Genomic DNA, 15,477 nt, shown 5'->3' on the forward strand with positions numbered 1-15,477 from the left:
GACCATAGCAAAAGAAAATTTTGTGGATGTGAGCATCAGTCATAAATAACGAACAAGTGGCTAAAAATGAAATACTGTATCTGTCCTTTTCAAAATTGTCATTAGGGTGCCCATCAATTAGTTTGATTAATTACAAGGCAGCTATAACGGTGTAACCTACCGATGATTTCCATCACAACAAAGAGAAAAATAATACCAGACGTAGAGGTCATATAATCAACTTGAAAGTTGAAAAACAATAGTCCAAAATGCCAGCTAATATCAATCGCTTAACAGCAAAGAAAACAGGTGGCGGCCAGGGGCCTATACTTAACTAGAAAGGAAACAAAGGGCCTTTTTTGAAAATTCCACCAACCAAATTTGATTTCTTTTCCCATTTCCACCCCCATCATTTCCCCTCCCACTACCCAAAGCGAAACCGACCTTTCCCCCTTCTTCTCCCCTCTCCTACCTCGCCGAGATCTAGCCCTAGGGTTCGCCAACTTCACCGGCGGCGAGGAGCACGTCACCGGCGGCGAGCACAGGCGGAGGGCGAGGGGAGAGAGAGAGGGAGGAGGACATGGGGCAGCAGTCGCTGATCTACGCGTTCGTGGCCCGCGGCACGGTCATCCTGGCCGAGTACACGGAGTTCACCGGCAACTTCACCACCATCGCCTCCCAGTGCCTCATGAAGCTCCCGGCGAGCAACAACAAGTTCACCTACAACTGCGACGGCCACACGTTCAACTACCTCGTGGAGGACGGCTTCAGTGAGTTCCCTTCCCCTCTCGCCCATCCCCCGTCCGATCCTTTTTGCTTCCTCCCGATCGATTCCCCGCGGAGTGCATCTGATCTGCGTGGATCTGATACCGCGCGTGCTCGATTTGGGATGGTGGGTGTAGATCTCGCTGATTTGTTGGAGACGCGGTTAGGTCGTTTTCGTTTTGGTTAGCATCGGCGATCGGGATGTTGGTTGAGATCGTGATGCGCTGTGGAGTTCGTGCGAGAAGTTTGGTCATCGCACTTGTTGGTTAGATTAGATGCAGATGTTGGTTGGGATTAGGACCTTTCAATAGTTCCGCCGTATCGAAGTGGATATGATTATCCATTGTTTTTTTCACCTTTATCCGGTTTTTTAGTCCCTGGACTGACTGTATGCATAGGAGAGCTATGGTGTAAGAGCTTGGATTTTAGGTCTGCCCCGATTATTCGCAAAGCCGTAAGCCAGTGCCTTAGAGTATTTAGTCAATGGCGAGCCCTCTAGATATGCATGCTATTTTTAGTAGACAGCTGTTTGTGAGCTTTGCATGCTGCTCCTGTCAAGTTTCAGCTCATATTTATGCATGCAGATAGCGCGTTGAATGAAATCGGCTGCTACCTTGTTATTCTATTATGCACGCAATTTATAGTTTAGTTTCAGTGCTGAAATGTCTTATTATAATTTCTTTGGTCAGAATAAGACCTGGAGTTGCCATGGTGATTAATGCTAGAAATTCCACGATTTGGTGATGACTAAAAGTAGTAATATGTTAGTTATGAGGTATCATGTTGCCAACTATCAATGATTATAGTGCTTGAAAAACTTTCCAATAAGGAGCAGGGAAAATTTATTAAGTAGCTGATTTTTATACCCATATGATCTTAGCTTTGCAAATTTGGCACAGTTACCACATTTCTAAAATTTGGCACACGTGCTTGTATCTTCTGTTAACATCTCATATGAGAGCACCCGTTTTACGATTTACTTTAACCATTTATCACTTGAAAGCCTGTGACGTTGATTTTCTAATACCACACTTCTTCTGCAGCATACTGTGTCGTAGCTGTTGAATCAGTAGGGCGGCAGATTCCCATTGCATTCTTGGATAGAGTTAAGGATGATTTCACAAAAAGATATGCTGGTGGAAAAGCTGCTACTGCTGCTGCGAACAGCCTCAACCGAGATTTTGGGTACGTATTGTTGCCAGGGATAGAGTCGATAAAGTTATGGTGGTCCCTTCGACTAATACTTCTCTATTTACTATTTGTAGATCGAAACTTAAAGAACACATGCAGTACTGTGTGGATCATCCTGAAGAGATTAGCAAGCTTGCGAAAGTGAAGGCACAAGTTTCAGAAGTCAAAGGAGTTATGATGGAAAATATTGAGAAGGTATTTGTTTTCTTTGTGTTTGTGTATTCGTTCTACAGTTTTTATGCTCAGAACATTGAGGATTTCCTTTGAAGAATGCTTCTGATCTTGCTTTCTCTTTGCAGGTTCTTGATCGTGGAGAGAAAATTGAACTGCTCGTTGACAAGACCGAGAATCTGCGTTCACAGGTCCTGACATGTTCCTTCAGCCTGCACTGTACCTGTTATTGCACTTCAAGTTTCTTTTGGAGCTTTTATTGTTAGTGCTACTCAATACTGTCTTTTAGAGAGTAGAGACCCACTTATGCAGTTGGTTTTCCTTACTAGATGCCAAATATTTCTAAATACCGCTAAAATGACACAATTAAGTGGATGCAAATTTACGTTGGGTGTGTGCTTCATTTTTGACTAGTCACTAGCACCCTGGTGGTAACTAGTGGGGTAGATTACTCTTGTTATTGTTGAATGTGTAAAAACACAAGTCATGGTATTAGGGATGCATAGTTCTATTGGTAAAACACAAGTCAAGGTATTAGGTGTTCCAGTGTTCACCGAGGTGCTAACTTGATGGCAGACTGGCTGCCTTTGGTTATTATTAGGTGGTGTCTAGGTGCTACTTTTTTCACTTTAAACGTGGTGATTTGTTCAAATTATTATTTCTTGCCACTAAAAATTGGTCATGAATTAGTATCAGTTTTTACTGAGAGGTGTTTACGATCATTTCTGAAAGAGTTCTTGAGCTTGTGAAAGGAATGGAACAAACTTGAATATTGATGCATAATTATTGATAGTTTATGGAGTGGTGTTCCACGTCGGATATTGAAGTTTTTGGCTTTTGTGCCATCTGGGCTAAATTTATGTGTATCTTAACAGTCTTGTATTAGTTCTGGCTAACCTGAATGTTGCTAAGTTTGGGGCTCTAAGAAAGATTAACTTGATGTTGTAATTTACTAAGCATGAGCCGGAATTTCCGTAACAAAAGATTTTATGAAATTATGCTGCAATTCTGTATGTCTGAAATAACAATATATCTAAGCTTTTTGCTTCTGGGCATATGCAGGCCCAAGATTTCAGGCAGGCAGGAACACAGGTAAGGAGAAAGATGTGGCTGCAAAACATGAAGATCAAGCTGATTGTTCTTGGCATAATAATTGCGCTCATCCTTATCATAATCCTGTCCGTGTGCCATGGATTCAAATGCAAGTAGGCATAAATTGACTCATTCAACTGCACTTACAGTACTGCTTGCTTGGGGCAAAAAGGGGGGGAAATTGGAGAGGTGTTTGGTTCTTTCTAGTTTGTGCTCTGGCTGGTTACGGCGCCTGAGTGTTTACGCTGTCGTGTCTGTTGAATGCTGGTTGGTGACTCGGTCAGTGGGTTGTGGGTTGAAGTGTCGTGTATTTTTGGATGCTATGTGTGTATAGCTTGGATTTTAACCTCCTTGTTCTATTATTATTATTATATGATGATTAGATTCACTTAATTGCCCCCGGAATGCCTCCGTTCCTCCTGGTCTGCTTGCTAATATAAGAAGTTACCGGTAGTAATGAAACAGAAAATTCACGTTTCTACTATTTTTCAGCATCTTATATGGAAGCAGAGGCCTCAATGAAACATAAAAGCTCGTTTCTGTTTTCGTCAGCATGTTTTGTATGGTTCAGTCTTGATTCTTGAACGTCGTGGTTGTAGAAACAGAGTAACATCTGATTTTTCCGTGATGATTCGTATAGCTACCCAAGTTTTGGATGAAGAGTTGGCAAGGAGTAGATAAGGACCGACGAGGTGTGTTGCTGCAGCGAATGCAAGACCATTCCAAGTTGAGCTGGTGCAGTGCATTAGTGCGTGTGCACCGCGCATTGCTCGGTGCGTCCCGGAACAGGCAGAGCCCAGAGGCTTGTTCTAGGCCTCCCTCCATCAATGGCTGCAGCTGCACCTCGGCACATGCAGGGCACGCGGAGGCAAACACTGGGAGAAATCCTGATGGATCCCGATGGGTCCGTTGCTGCCAGGGCCAATCCGCACGCACTGCCGAGTCCAACCTTGGTCTTGGCCAATCCTGATGAGTGCAGTGCATTGATTCTACCTTCATCTTATCGCAAGCTCTTCAGCTCTGCCGCAAATTTAAGGCCACCCGCGTACGCTGCGTCTCAGCTGCCTGCTCTCATCTGCGGACTCTCGGCTCAGCTGCCCGCTCTGTGCTGCCAAGTCATAAATGGCGCCTCTTGCGGTGCCAGCCGCCGTGGCGTACGCCCAAGCTTTATCCGGAGCCACTGCGCTACAGCCACATGTACCACCAGCTCGACCGACGGGTGGACCAATGGCGTCCGTGAGACCGTGATCCATGTCAAGGCACACCACTTCGCTACTTCGCTCGGGCTTGCTCCACCTCCAACATCTCCAAGCAGCGGCGGCGTGAGAGCGAGGGGAGTGGAGTGGCCCTGATCCCTTGACCGGTTCACCTACGTGATACGTCTATGCGTAGGAGTATGAGATGAGATAGGAATAGATCTCGAGGCGGGATTCGATCAATCAATGCAGCCATATCGAATCTCCATAGCCCAAGTTGAGGTCATGCCTGGAGCTGCCTAGTATGAGATGTGACACTACTAATACCATGAATCTGGACAGGTACTAGGTAGTGTCACATCCCGTACTGAGCAGCTACATTTTGGGATGGAGAAAGTACTTGGCTAGCTTGGCGCTGTGGGATAGGAGTACTAGAGAGATCTCCTCGAAAGCAACTCTAATGTACTACCTCTGTCCCAAAATACTTATCGTTTTGAGTTTTTGTTTGTAGCGTTTGATCATTCGTCTTATTCAAAAAAAAATCATAGAATTATTATTTATTTTGTTTGTGATTTGCTTTATTATTAAAAGTTCTATAAGTATGGCTTATCTGTTTTATATTTATACTAATTTTCTAAATAAGATAAATGGTTAAACACTATAAGAAAAAGTCAAAGCGACCAATAATTTACAAATGTACTGTAGTACCATATCTCCGGGACCGTACGGTGCGATGCGACTACTGACCTTGCCTTCGAGATCCCAAGGTCCAAGGATCGCTCCACTCATCCGCTGCAGCATGATGTGGAGGCAACGAGAGATGCAGCACACGCAGCACGGCCGTGCTGTCAACTGTCATCAGAATTGAAGTTGAGTAGTACTCCTCTAGGTCTAGCAGGCTCAAGTGAGCAACCACGTACCACTAGTCCACTACCCCCTCGTACCAAAAACAGCATCGTGGATTCGCGATTAAGGTCTGGTTTAGTTTCTAACTTTTTCTTCAAACTTTCAACTTTTCTATCACATCAAAATTTTTCTACACACATAAACTTTTAACTTTTTTCTTTAAACTTTTAATTTTGACGTGGAACTGAACACACCCTAATTTCATCGCGAGATCGCCACGTTACCTACAAACTCCTACTCCCATCTCGATGTAGACTGTACAGTACTCTGCTAGTTGCCGGAGTACTGTAGTGAACACAGCAATATAGAGTATGCTTTATTTACGGATTGGGTGTAATTAATTAAGTTGGCCTACTAGTACATAGTATCATGCTTGTGCAAATGAGCACTGTAGCTGTGAATGAGTGAATCGGGTGTTTGGTATGTGGTGTTTGGAACTAATCCTACGCGCACTAAAACGAATCTTTATTATATTAGTACATAATTAATTAAGTATTAGTTTTCTTAAAAATGGATTAACATATTTTTCTAAAACAACTTTAGTATAGATTTTTTTAAAAAAAACATTATTTAACAATTTAAAAAGTGTGCACGCGGGAAAAAGTAAAGAGATGAGTTGCAAAAGATGGGGAAGAACACAGCTGCTTCATGGCGCTTTTGCTCAGGCTGTACATGCTCGATAGATATTGGCATATTGCTTTGCTATGCCATGCGTCGTCATGCATATGGTGTCTGAGGCTCTGAGCCTGAGCCCACATCGTTTGTGGGGGATACATCCAGTTCCAGTGCTGTGCCATGAAACAGGTAAGAGTCGCCATCCCACATTCCCACTAGAGAACATTTACACGCACGACATGAATACCATTTAGTCATTAACTAAAGATAGTCATCATATCTCGCATGCATCACGTGCACTTAACAACACACAATTAACTTAGCACACAACTACTAGAAGCTACTAGTAAACTCGACTCTTGCCATCAGGCCACAAACCCAAACTTTTACAAACTCCAACCTCCCTGCCCAACCATGCATGCAACTCACCTGAGATCGACACTCAAAAGCAAAAGATGACACTAGCTACTACACGTGCACCACGCGTGCGTATATACGCACGCGGCGCACGTAGATGCATGAGATCGTACGTAGCTCTCAGTAATACTACGGTTCATGGCGTGACGCCGCCGGCGCCGCCACCGCCGAACCCGCCGAACGGGGTGCCGCCGCCGGCGCCGCCGAACCCGCCGACCGGGCCGACGCTGCCCATGCCGCCCCCGACGCCGCCGAGCGGGCCGGTGACGCCGCTGAAGACGGCGCCGCCGTTGTTGCCGAAGCCCCCGCCGTAGCCGCCGCCGACGGCCGGGAAGCCCGGGAGGTCCCCCATGCCGCCGACGCCCACGAAGAGGTTCTTCTTGTCCTCCACGCCCGCGCCGGTGCCCGCCGCCGCCGCCGCCGGGAGCGACGCCGCCGTCGTCGAGCCGTCGCCGCCGGGCACGGCCCTGGCCGCCGCCGCGGCGTGCGCCATGGCGAGGCAGAGCAGGAGGGACGACGCGACGCCGAAGCTGCACCACTTCGCCATCGTCGACTCTAGCTAGCTTAGCACTCGATCTCGATCTCTACTCTCTCTGTGTCTCGTGTTCCGCGGCGCGAGCTGAGGTGGTGCAATGGTGGCCGGCGTCGTTTGCGGGTTAAATAGAGGGAGGAGAGGAGGGAGAGGGTGGGCAGGTGAAGGGGAGTAAATGAGAGCAAGTGGTGGGTGTAAATGCGCGCGCAGTAACAGTAATACTACTAGCTTTCGGAGGTGGACGGCGACGTGGCCTCCGTATCGGTGGAATGCACAGTGCGACGCAGCAGTAGTGGAGTACAGTACGTTCGTGCAGGCGTGGAGGAGGTGGAATGCGCGCGCTGTCGTTGTGTTGTGCGCGACACGCCGCGTCGCGCTGCGTTGAGTGCAAATGCGTAATGCGGAGCGGGTTGGGCCGCCAGATGGGCCGCTTCCGGTTGGGAGCAGATCATAACTCAGCAACTCGGCCTAGGAAGTACAAATATGTCTCAAAAGTCTATGGACGTGCCGGGGGTGGTATGCGAGGGATTTGGATCATCTGAGAGCTCTACTGCTCTGACTTTGGAAGTATTTTTAGCCGTTCGATTCACAACAAACGAACGAACTACTGTAGAACAAGACATATTTTTGCTGTGTACCTCTCTACCTTTTGAGTCTAAAGGCAGAGGAGCCGGATCTAGATACGAGTTGTCTACCGTGTGCCAAAATTTTGGTAACAGTTTTACTACGAGGCTGTATAAATCAAGCGCTTCATAACAAAAACCTTATCTCTTTTATTTTTTTTTGTAATAATCACATATTCGTGTTCTGAATTGCTGGATCAAGTAATAGAACATTCAACTTGGACAGTTCGTGCAATATATGAGTGTGTCCGTAAGGTTCACGTGAGTAACCATCGAATCCAATACTTTATCTCCAATCACCCTTCTAGCTTATTCACAATTATATGAATTTGGTCTATTACAACGTACAAGTATGTTAATGGTTCTTATAAATTCTTAAACAACTTGAAAAATTCGTAATTGTGCATAGAGGTGAAATTAGTCCAAGTATGGTTAGATCCCAGCATCCCGATACGCATATTCCTTCAAAGTTAGAATTAGGTACGGATAGTATCGGATAGCATATAACTCGTATTATATCTCATATTTTTTCTTCGGAATCGGATTCGGAAATGGATATTTATTTGTATCTCTAATTCATAGATAACAAATCTAGAGAAGCGATTAGGCATTAAAAAATATACATCGAGGAAAAAAATGTAATATTACTTATGAGCTTGTAAAATAACGATTAACCAATCTTTCATCACGTTTGTAGGTGGATTTAAAATATATTTTCATATATATTTGATAAGGGTAAATTGCACACACAGCTTAACAGATGGGCGGGTAGCCATCCCATTTTCACCCTCCCGTTGTGCAAACCGTCAGTTTCAGACCTTCAGGCAGGGAACCTACAATCCTCCTGTTCATTCAGTAAGGGTGTGCTTAGGAAGTTTAATTTGCTTGCGAACTGCTGGAAAGATGTAAATAAGAGGCCATTAAACAAACAAATCATGCATTGCATTGCATGCTGAGACATGAACTGTCGTCTTGTGTGCATCTCACCTCCCCTAAACTGGTCAGATGCTCCAGTACAGGTCTGCTTCAGACTTCAGAACACAGAGGCTTCTACAAGTTGTATTCTACCAGTACGCCAATTGGCAATATATAGAGATATTATAAATATAGATAACCAAAACCTTTTCAGAACCCGAGGAGAAGAAGCTGTGATGGCTAACAGCTCGGTGTAAGAACCAGGGGTCCAGGAGCCCAACCAGAAGAGAAGATCACGCGACGAGATCCTCTGCCTGGCTTGGGTACACCTGCCAGGCCTGGTAAAGTTTCCTGAAAATTCAGAGGTAGACGAACACTCTACTCAATGGCCTTCTTGAAAACCCAACGCATCTGAACTTTCCTGTTTGTACTAACGAACGAATTCTCTATGAAAATTCAATAAAACGCCTCAGGTCTCACGTCTCACCGTCTCAATGCATCTTGAATTTGTGAGAGCTTGCATGCATGTATCATCTTATGTCTCTTCTTGAATCGTCCAAACAAGTGGTATATATTATTGTTGAAACTGTTGCTTAACTTAGGTTCCCCGAATAATACTTAGCACCGTTGGCCGCCACCGTTTCAACTTTCACCACTAATATTTTTTCAAATTACGATGAATAAAGCTTAATGCTAATGTTTATGGTGTATCCCACTTCAATAATACTAAGTCTTTTTAAATATTTACATTTTTTTTGGCAAAAATGACAAATGGTCAAAATTTAAAAACGAATAGTATTTGATGATAAAGTACTACATTTGGAAATGGAGTATTGTAGATCACCAGATCAGATAAATGATACTCCATCCGTACTAGAATATAGCAACCTAAGATTAGATAGGACATCACCTAGTACATCGTAGTCTATATTCTGGGACGGAGGGAGTATTAAGTATTGACTAATGTGGACTAAACTTTCTTCTCATTTTGTCTGGGATTAAAACAGACCAAGTGATACTGAAGATTACATTGATGCAATGCAACTCTATAGCTTGTAGTATGCAGTACAGTAGTATAGTTCTATGCTTGAGATGAGAAGAATACAAACAAAGGGTCTATGCTGGGACCCTGGAGCATCTGTGTGGGTTCATGTATAAATAGGAAATATCTTTGTCCCCACTTAGCCCTGCATCTCTTCCAGTGAACAAAGCAGTCCAAGCATACACTGGTCCATGCATGTAGTACATATAACTCAGTTCTTCCAGGACACAAGATGACTGGTCAAGAAAAGAATAGATTAGTCCTTCAGAAGTTCACATCTTTTGGACACACAAGCACCTATTTTACCACAGCTTCTCATCAGTCCTTGCTTTAGAGAGCTCAACCAAGGCCACTTTAGCTACTACGAGTATGCCTGTTCAAATTTCAAAGCTACTAACTTACAACAAAAGAAGTTAAAAGAGGTGAGGGACAATGGAAGGAGAGAGGGAAGGAGGAAACAAAAGGAGGAGAAAAAAGCATTCTTGCAGCTCTGGCTGTCTGCCTGGCTGCCGTTTCTTTCTTTTCTCTTCAGTCTTTATCCTCTCCCTCCCTCACCCTCTTCTCTTTTCTCTTCTTTGTTTTCTTGTGGCATGTTCAGTGTGCAGAATTTGTTTTTCTTTTTTTTTTGGGGGGGGGGGGATTTAAAGTACAGTAATTCAGACAGAAACAAGACAAAAGATACCAGATCAGTTTTGAAGTTTTTACAGCATAAATTAGTCAGTTTTGGCCGCAATTGATTTTATCAGCATCTAATCAGAAGGTAAGAGCCAGAGCCTAAAAAAAATGCTGGTCCTTTCCTGACCTGTTTTTTCTCTGTTGCAAACTTATGATATGATGTTGTAAGTGATACACAGTGACAAGGGAAAAGAATGAATGCCTGGAACAAAAAAAAAAAAAAAGAAAAGAAACAAAGTACTACTTAGATGTCTAAAGTTACTAGTGCCAAAAAAGAAGGGAGCTCTTGCCCACATCCCTTTGCCAAGAATCTTTGATGCTTGTTTTGTTGTGAGAGGGAAGCTTAATACTCACTGCTCTCTTTACAAAAAAACCTTCCCCACCACTAGAACAGCCTTTGTTTGCAAAAAGCTAAAGTTTTTATGCTTAAAACTGTCTTAAATAGCAGTGCTTACAGAAGATATAGGCCACCTCCCCCTAGTTACACCAACATCCACAGCCAGACCCCATCATAATGTTGTTCTTGTTTTGTTCCTCCTTGCAATGCAACCATCTCTTTGCTCCACAGATATGCCTGCCTTCCTTGAATCGGAACCTTCCATGCCTCGGGATGCGTGCCGCTACGCTCGGCCCGGAGATCTTCCTGACTTGCCGGTTCCCCTGCAGAATGCAAGAAGTGAAACATGATCAATTTTTTTGAGGAAGGATTTGAAACTGCATGCAAGTTTGCATTTCAGGTGACCCTACACTGAAAAACGTTAGACTTTCAGGTGTACTTTGTTTGATTACCTGCATTACTACATTTGCATGCAATGCAATCACTTCAAGTATGATCTGTGTATCTATATATGTTGCCCATTACGAGACTAGGACTAATCTACTTGCTTTTGCTAAAATATTTGCATATCATCATAGGGGAATGTGAGTGCAATGAGAAAAGAGATGCATGGCATATATATTTATATATTCTATTCTCTTTATTCTTCTCAACCTTTTATGCCCAGACATAATTTGGGCACCAAATCACCTTATCCTCCTTTTCCCCAGCCTACTCTACAAGTTGTTTTTTTTTTGTTTTGTTAAATTTTTGTTTGGAGTGTTATGAAGTTGTAGTTTGATAACAAATTTGAAAAAGACAGATGTTTTGTTAGGTACCAGCACATCGCTCACATCACAGCTGAGTCAGAACTCAGAAACATACACCTTAATCACAAGTTGGTAAGAAAGAAACCAAAAAAGAAGAAAAACATGCAGGTAGTTTAGCCTTAACAGAAAAGCTTCATATTTCTGGTCAAGAACAACACAATAGAAGTTTCATTTATTTTAAAATTGATGAGGAGCTGCAGCATTTTGTTACTCCGTCTCCAACAAGGCAGCAGCTCCAAACTTCAAGAAACCTATGCATGGACATGAATATGGAAACTTCTGTTCTTTGTTTTCTTTTTCAAAAAAAAAACAAACTTCTTTTCTGGTGCTTTCAAACGCAAATGACATAGTGACACAGAAAACTTGGACTAGTATTTTGAACAGAAGTTGGAGACACAAATCAAAATAAGCAAAGAAAGAATGAAACATGCTTTGCAGTACCTGTTGTGAATAGGATCAGGGCCATTAGGCACCCTCCTCTTGCTGTCCTGGAAAGGATCATCGGCCTTGAAATCCTCCAGAGTCCTCATCTGCCCTGCGTCTGCTGCTCCGACCAGCATCCTCCTCCCGGCGGCGATCGCCGGCGCACCGGTCTTCTCGCCGCCGTCCATGACCAGTGCCATCAACACAAGAACCCCCAACAAGATGGCCATTGCCAACGCCGCCGCCGATGATGACCCGGCCGGCCGTCTCATAGCAGCAACCGGTGGCCTTCTTGGTTTTCTCACTCTCTTCTTCTTCTTCTTCTTCTTCTTCTTGCTCTCACTCTCCTGCACTTACACTTGCTGCTGCTGCTGCTGCTGCTGCTGTGGCTCTACGAGTTGCTTCTGCTTATGGGGGAGGTGGTAGTGGTGTTGTTGCAGCTGAACGATGGATGCAGCAATGTGGCTGCTGCATATTATAATGTGGGCAAGTAGCAGCAGGGATTTGTGTCAGTCGCTGTTGTGGCATCCTTGCTTCTTGTTTTGTTCTGGGGTTTCTTTTGCTTTAGCTGATTCTGCTGTGCTTTTCAAGGACCTAAATGGAGGTGAGGAGAGGAGAGTAGAATCAAAGGCAAGTGAAGTGAGGGAGCCATGCTTGCTTTTCTGCACTTTGCTTTTTGAGTTATGTTGTTTTCTTCCCTTTTTCTTTTCAATTTCTTGGTTTGTTTGTTCTTGTGGATGGAGAGGGGGAGAAAAGACAGTGAGAAAAGAAAAGAAAAGTTTTAGTAGGAAGGAGGCATTGCTATCTGTATCTGATCCTTAAGGCTGCCACTGTTCTCCATCAAGTACATTCGTATTGGAAGATGATTCAGGTCACATATAAGAAAGATGTATGTGGGGAAATTTTTTTTCATCTTTGAGTAACTCTAGGAGGAGGAAGAGAGGGGAAGAATGACACATGAGAGATTTGCCCTGGCAAAGTGAGGTCCAAAAGCCAGGTCCAAAGTGAGCAGCATCCTGAAGAAATAAACTCTACTTTCAGGTGATGTGTCACAATCCTTTTTCACTGAGGGAGAGATAACAAAGTAATTCTCTTCTCAAAATCTGTAATGATTCTGAATCTATGTTTAAATTCCCCTTGAAATGACATTAGAGCATACTCACTGATGTCCATTCATTTCAAATATTTGTCTGAAATGTTGGAGATGCTTTTTGGGCGAAAACGACTGGTTGATCTCAGAATATTTTGCAAAAGAAGTGCCTCAAACATTGTTGCTGTAGCCAAATCATCTCTCTTTTACACTGCAGGACTGAGACTGGAATTTCTTTGAAGGAGCAAGCTTGACACTGAGCACAAAGTGGCTTCTATATTGTGGAAAGGGCCAAACAAGTTGGTTATCATCGAGACAAGCTGACACAGTTTTCTGTTCTGAAATCCACTGTGAAGCAAGACAACAAAAAAAATAAAGGGGGAACAGGTAGTTGCCTGCCAGCATGACACTCTGAACTGCACAACAGTGAGTTACATAACACTGTCTTCAGCATTTGCAGTAACAACAAAATGTATCCAACTAATGGCTATTGGCAGTTTGGAACACACACCTCACCCAAAATAAACAAAAGAACTGTAAAACCATCTAAGCTCACCGTCTGCAAATTTGTCAAATCCAAACCAACTAGACCGGGTGAGTCTACCAAATGCGAAATGTTCTATAAACTGCAAGCATTGCAACTCTTCTGGCACTGACCGGGTGCATCTTCCGTTCCAATCATGTAGACTGCGTTGTTATTGCATTCACCCGATGCAGCCCAAGCCGCGCAATTCTCGCTCAAATCAGAACATTCTTCACTTTGCTTCATGCTTGATGCATTGTCGTAAGACCGCACATGAATCCACTTTGGCGCAGACCATTTCTCGCCCTCTATAACTGGGCAGCTTCCATGGAGGCTAAGCGGGTCTGGTGTGCCATCAGGCTGAAGATTAAAGAACAGCACAGAATCACCCTTCACTGCTTTCACTGCATAATCAACATTGTCAGATTCATTTCCTCAATGGGTTTAACACATTCTCAGTTAAGTTGGAATATTACCTGCCAAGCCCTTTTTTGCACAGTCTGAAAATGAATCATCTTTAGGTTGAGATTCCCACCCCTGCATCAGATTTGGATTCCGAATTACAATTCAGAGCCTTAATAGCTAAGACAACAAATGCCTCTAACATTAAAGATTAACCCAGATACCTCAGCATTTGGGAAGACGGTTTCACCTCCTTTCTCAACAGTTGATAGATATGTCAGCACCGTTGCATAACGGTGACCGCCCTGCAGTTGATTGACTTTGTCTTGAAAATAATCAAAATGAGGATCATATTTTTGTCCGTTCTCGTATCGGAGTATCTGAATGTTCTCAGCATTCTCTGACAAAGCAGTGTTACAAATGCAGATTCGTTAGCTGACATTAACCAACGCTCATAACTGAAAGAAAAATTAAACACCTGAAGAAGTTTACCTTGCGGAAGCAGGGTCCAAGCTGCAATTCTCTCCTCAATACCGCTAACAACAGGGTCCTTCATTAGGAAGAATTATGATAATTACAATCAATTGAGAAGCACATAACTTGTATAAATGTAAACATCAGAAGATTTAGACTAACAATGTTACGTATGCAAAGCTGCATATTTCTGCTACCTGTTGTTTGTCCAAGAACATGCCAGAGCTGGTGCGCACTTCGCTCATAACACTCTTTCCCGACTCATTGTCTGCCACCATGGACCTCTTCAGCTTCTCCTTCCCCTGGGATCAGAAACATTCCAAACTTATCCACTACTTCCCATTTTAGCATGTTAAGAACGATAAATAGCCTGATAATGTTTAATTCGTACCAACTTGACAAGGTGGTCGCACTCATCATCTGAAAGGAAGCCCTTGTAAAAAAATATCCTGCACAATACCAACACAAAGAACTTAGCAAAAACATCATATCCGCCCTGCACTACTACTTCCTCCGGTATCACTATCACACCACTATACCTCGGTTTCCAGGAGATAATGGTGACGCTGGACGCATTGAACGGAGGCGCCGCGACGACGACGGCGACGTCACTAGCACCGCCCTTCTTGTCGGGCCATAAGAACACCGGGACGACGGCGGTGACGGAGAGGAGAGCGAACAAGACAAGAAGGCGACGCATCTCCATGGTCTAGCAACTAGTAGCAGCGATTCTGGTAATGGAACTGAACTTGCAACCTGACCTTCCCAATCCAAGATCAAATGGCTCTTGTTTCCACAGCCAATCTCTGAAGAATCGTTTATATACAGCATCGATTTCTCGAAACAACGTGTCGCCGCCCTCGCCGGCCCACGGCATCGCGCGCCCGGGATGGCGGAAAACCGCAGGAGCGGCGACCGCTGGAGGCCGCAGTAAAACAACTGCAAGTTGGGGAGAGGGGCTTTTGACTTGGGCGAGCTTGACGCAATATCAAATTCGAGCCAGAATTCCACCTGCATAGGTGAATACCTTGAGTAGCGCTCGCATTCGCCGACGCGTTGCCTCCCTGATTGCCGGCCGCCGGCGGCGGCGGTGGCCGTGGGGGGGCAGGGGCGGGCAGATCGGTAGGAGAGACTCTACTAGAAGCATCCATACAGGTAGGTGGCTGGTTGAGATCTCCGGCCGTAGTAGATGGATCCGACGGAAGGAAGGATGGTAGGACCGCGGCGGTGCTCCGGCGAACTGGCGGCGGACGAACCGCCGTTCCGGCTGCCCACCACGTCGTGAAGTGGCGCCCACGTT

At 44.4% G+C, this 15,477-nt stretch overlaps 4 protein-coding genes and 1 long non-coding RNA gene across 5 annotated transcripts; 2 read left to right on the forward strand and 3 right to left on the reverse strand.

The window, feature by feature from the left end:
* Positions 1 to 409: 409 nt before the first annotated feature.
* On the forward strand, positions 410 to 3,591 carry LOC4334472 (vesicle-associated membrane protein 721). Its single transcript, XM_015777135.2, has 5 exons — positions 410 to 749; positions 1,788 to 1,929; positions 2,010 to 2,130; positions 2,235 to 2,297; positions 3,169 to 3,591. The coding sequence occupies exons 1-5, from the start codon at positions 560 to 562 to the stop codon at positions 3,313 to 3,315; spliced, it is 663 nt and encodes a 220-aa protein (XP_015632621.1). The 5' UTR covers positions 410 to 559; the 3' UTR covers positions 3,316 to 3,591.
* Positions 3,592 to 6,140: 2,549 nt separating this feature from the next.
* Positions 6,141 to 6,963, reverse strand: LOC4334473 (glycine-rich protein 5). The gene has a single exon (XM_015774613.3). The coding sequence runs from the start codon at positions 6,877 to 6,879 to the stop codon at positions 6,469 to 6,471; it is 411 nt and encodes a 136-aa protein (XP_015630099.1). The 5' UTR covers positions 6,880 to 6,963; the 3' UTR covers positions 6,141 to 6,468.
* A 3,258-nt stretch (positions 6,964 to 10,221) lies between these two features.
* Positions 10,222 to 12,111, reverse strand: LOC9267013 (uncharacterized). The gene is made up of 2 exons (XM_015773329.3): positions 11,707 to 12,111; positions 10,222 to 10,779 (listed from the first exon to the last, which is right to left on the reverse strand). The coding sequence occupies exons 1-2, from the start codon at positions 11,958 to 11,960 to the stop codon at positions 10,740 to 10,742; spliced, it is 294 nt and encodes a 97-aa protein (XP_015628815.1). The 5' UTR covers positions 11,961 to 12,111; the 3' UTR covers positions 10,222 to 10,739.
* LOC136355623 (uncharacterized) lies at positions 10,712 to 13,421 on the forward strand. Its single transcript, XR_010739957.1, has 2 exons — positions 10,712 to 10,856; positions 12,996 to 13,421. It is a non-coding gene; the product is annotated as an uncharacterized lncRNA (long non-coding RNA).
* LOC107280232 (probable prolyl 4-hydroxylase 4) lies at positions 13,083 to 14,972 on the reverse strand. The gene is made up of 7 exons (XM_015773327.3): positions 14,717 to 14,972; positions 14,569 to 14,626; positions 14,375 to 14,479; positions 14,196 to 14,253; positions 13,928 to 14,103; positions 13,778 to 13,838; positions 13,083 to 13,705 (listed from the first exon to the last, which is right to left on the reverse strand). Exons 1-7 carry the CDS (start codon positions 14,881 to 14,883, stop codon positions 13,398 to 13,400), a joined length of 933 nt encoding a protein of 310 aa, XP_015628813.1. The 5' UTR covers positions 14,884 to 14,972; the 3' UTR covers positions 13,083 to 13,397.
* Between the last annotated feature and the right edge of the window lie 505 nt (positions 14,973 to 15,477).

The sequence above is a fragment of the Oryza sativa genome, chromosome 3 (assembly GCF_034140825.1).
Source record: "Oryza sativa Japonica Group chromosome 3, ASM3414082v1".
Lineage (NCBI taxonomy): Eukaryota > Viridiplantae > Streptophyta > Magnoliopsida > Poales > Poaceae > Oryza > Oryza sativa.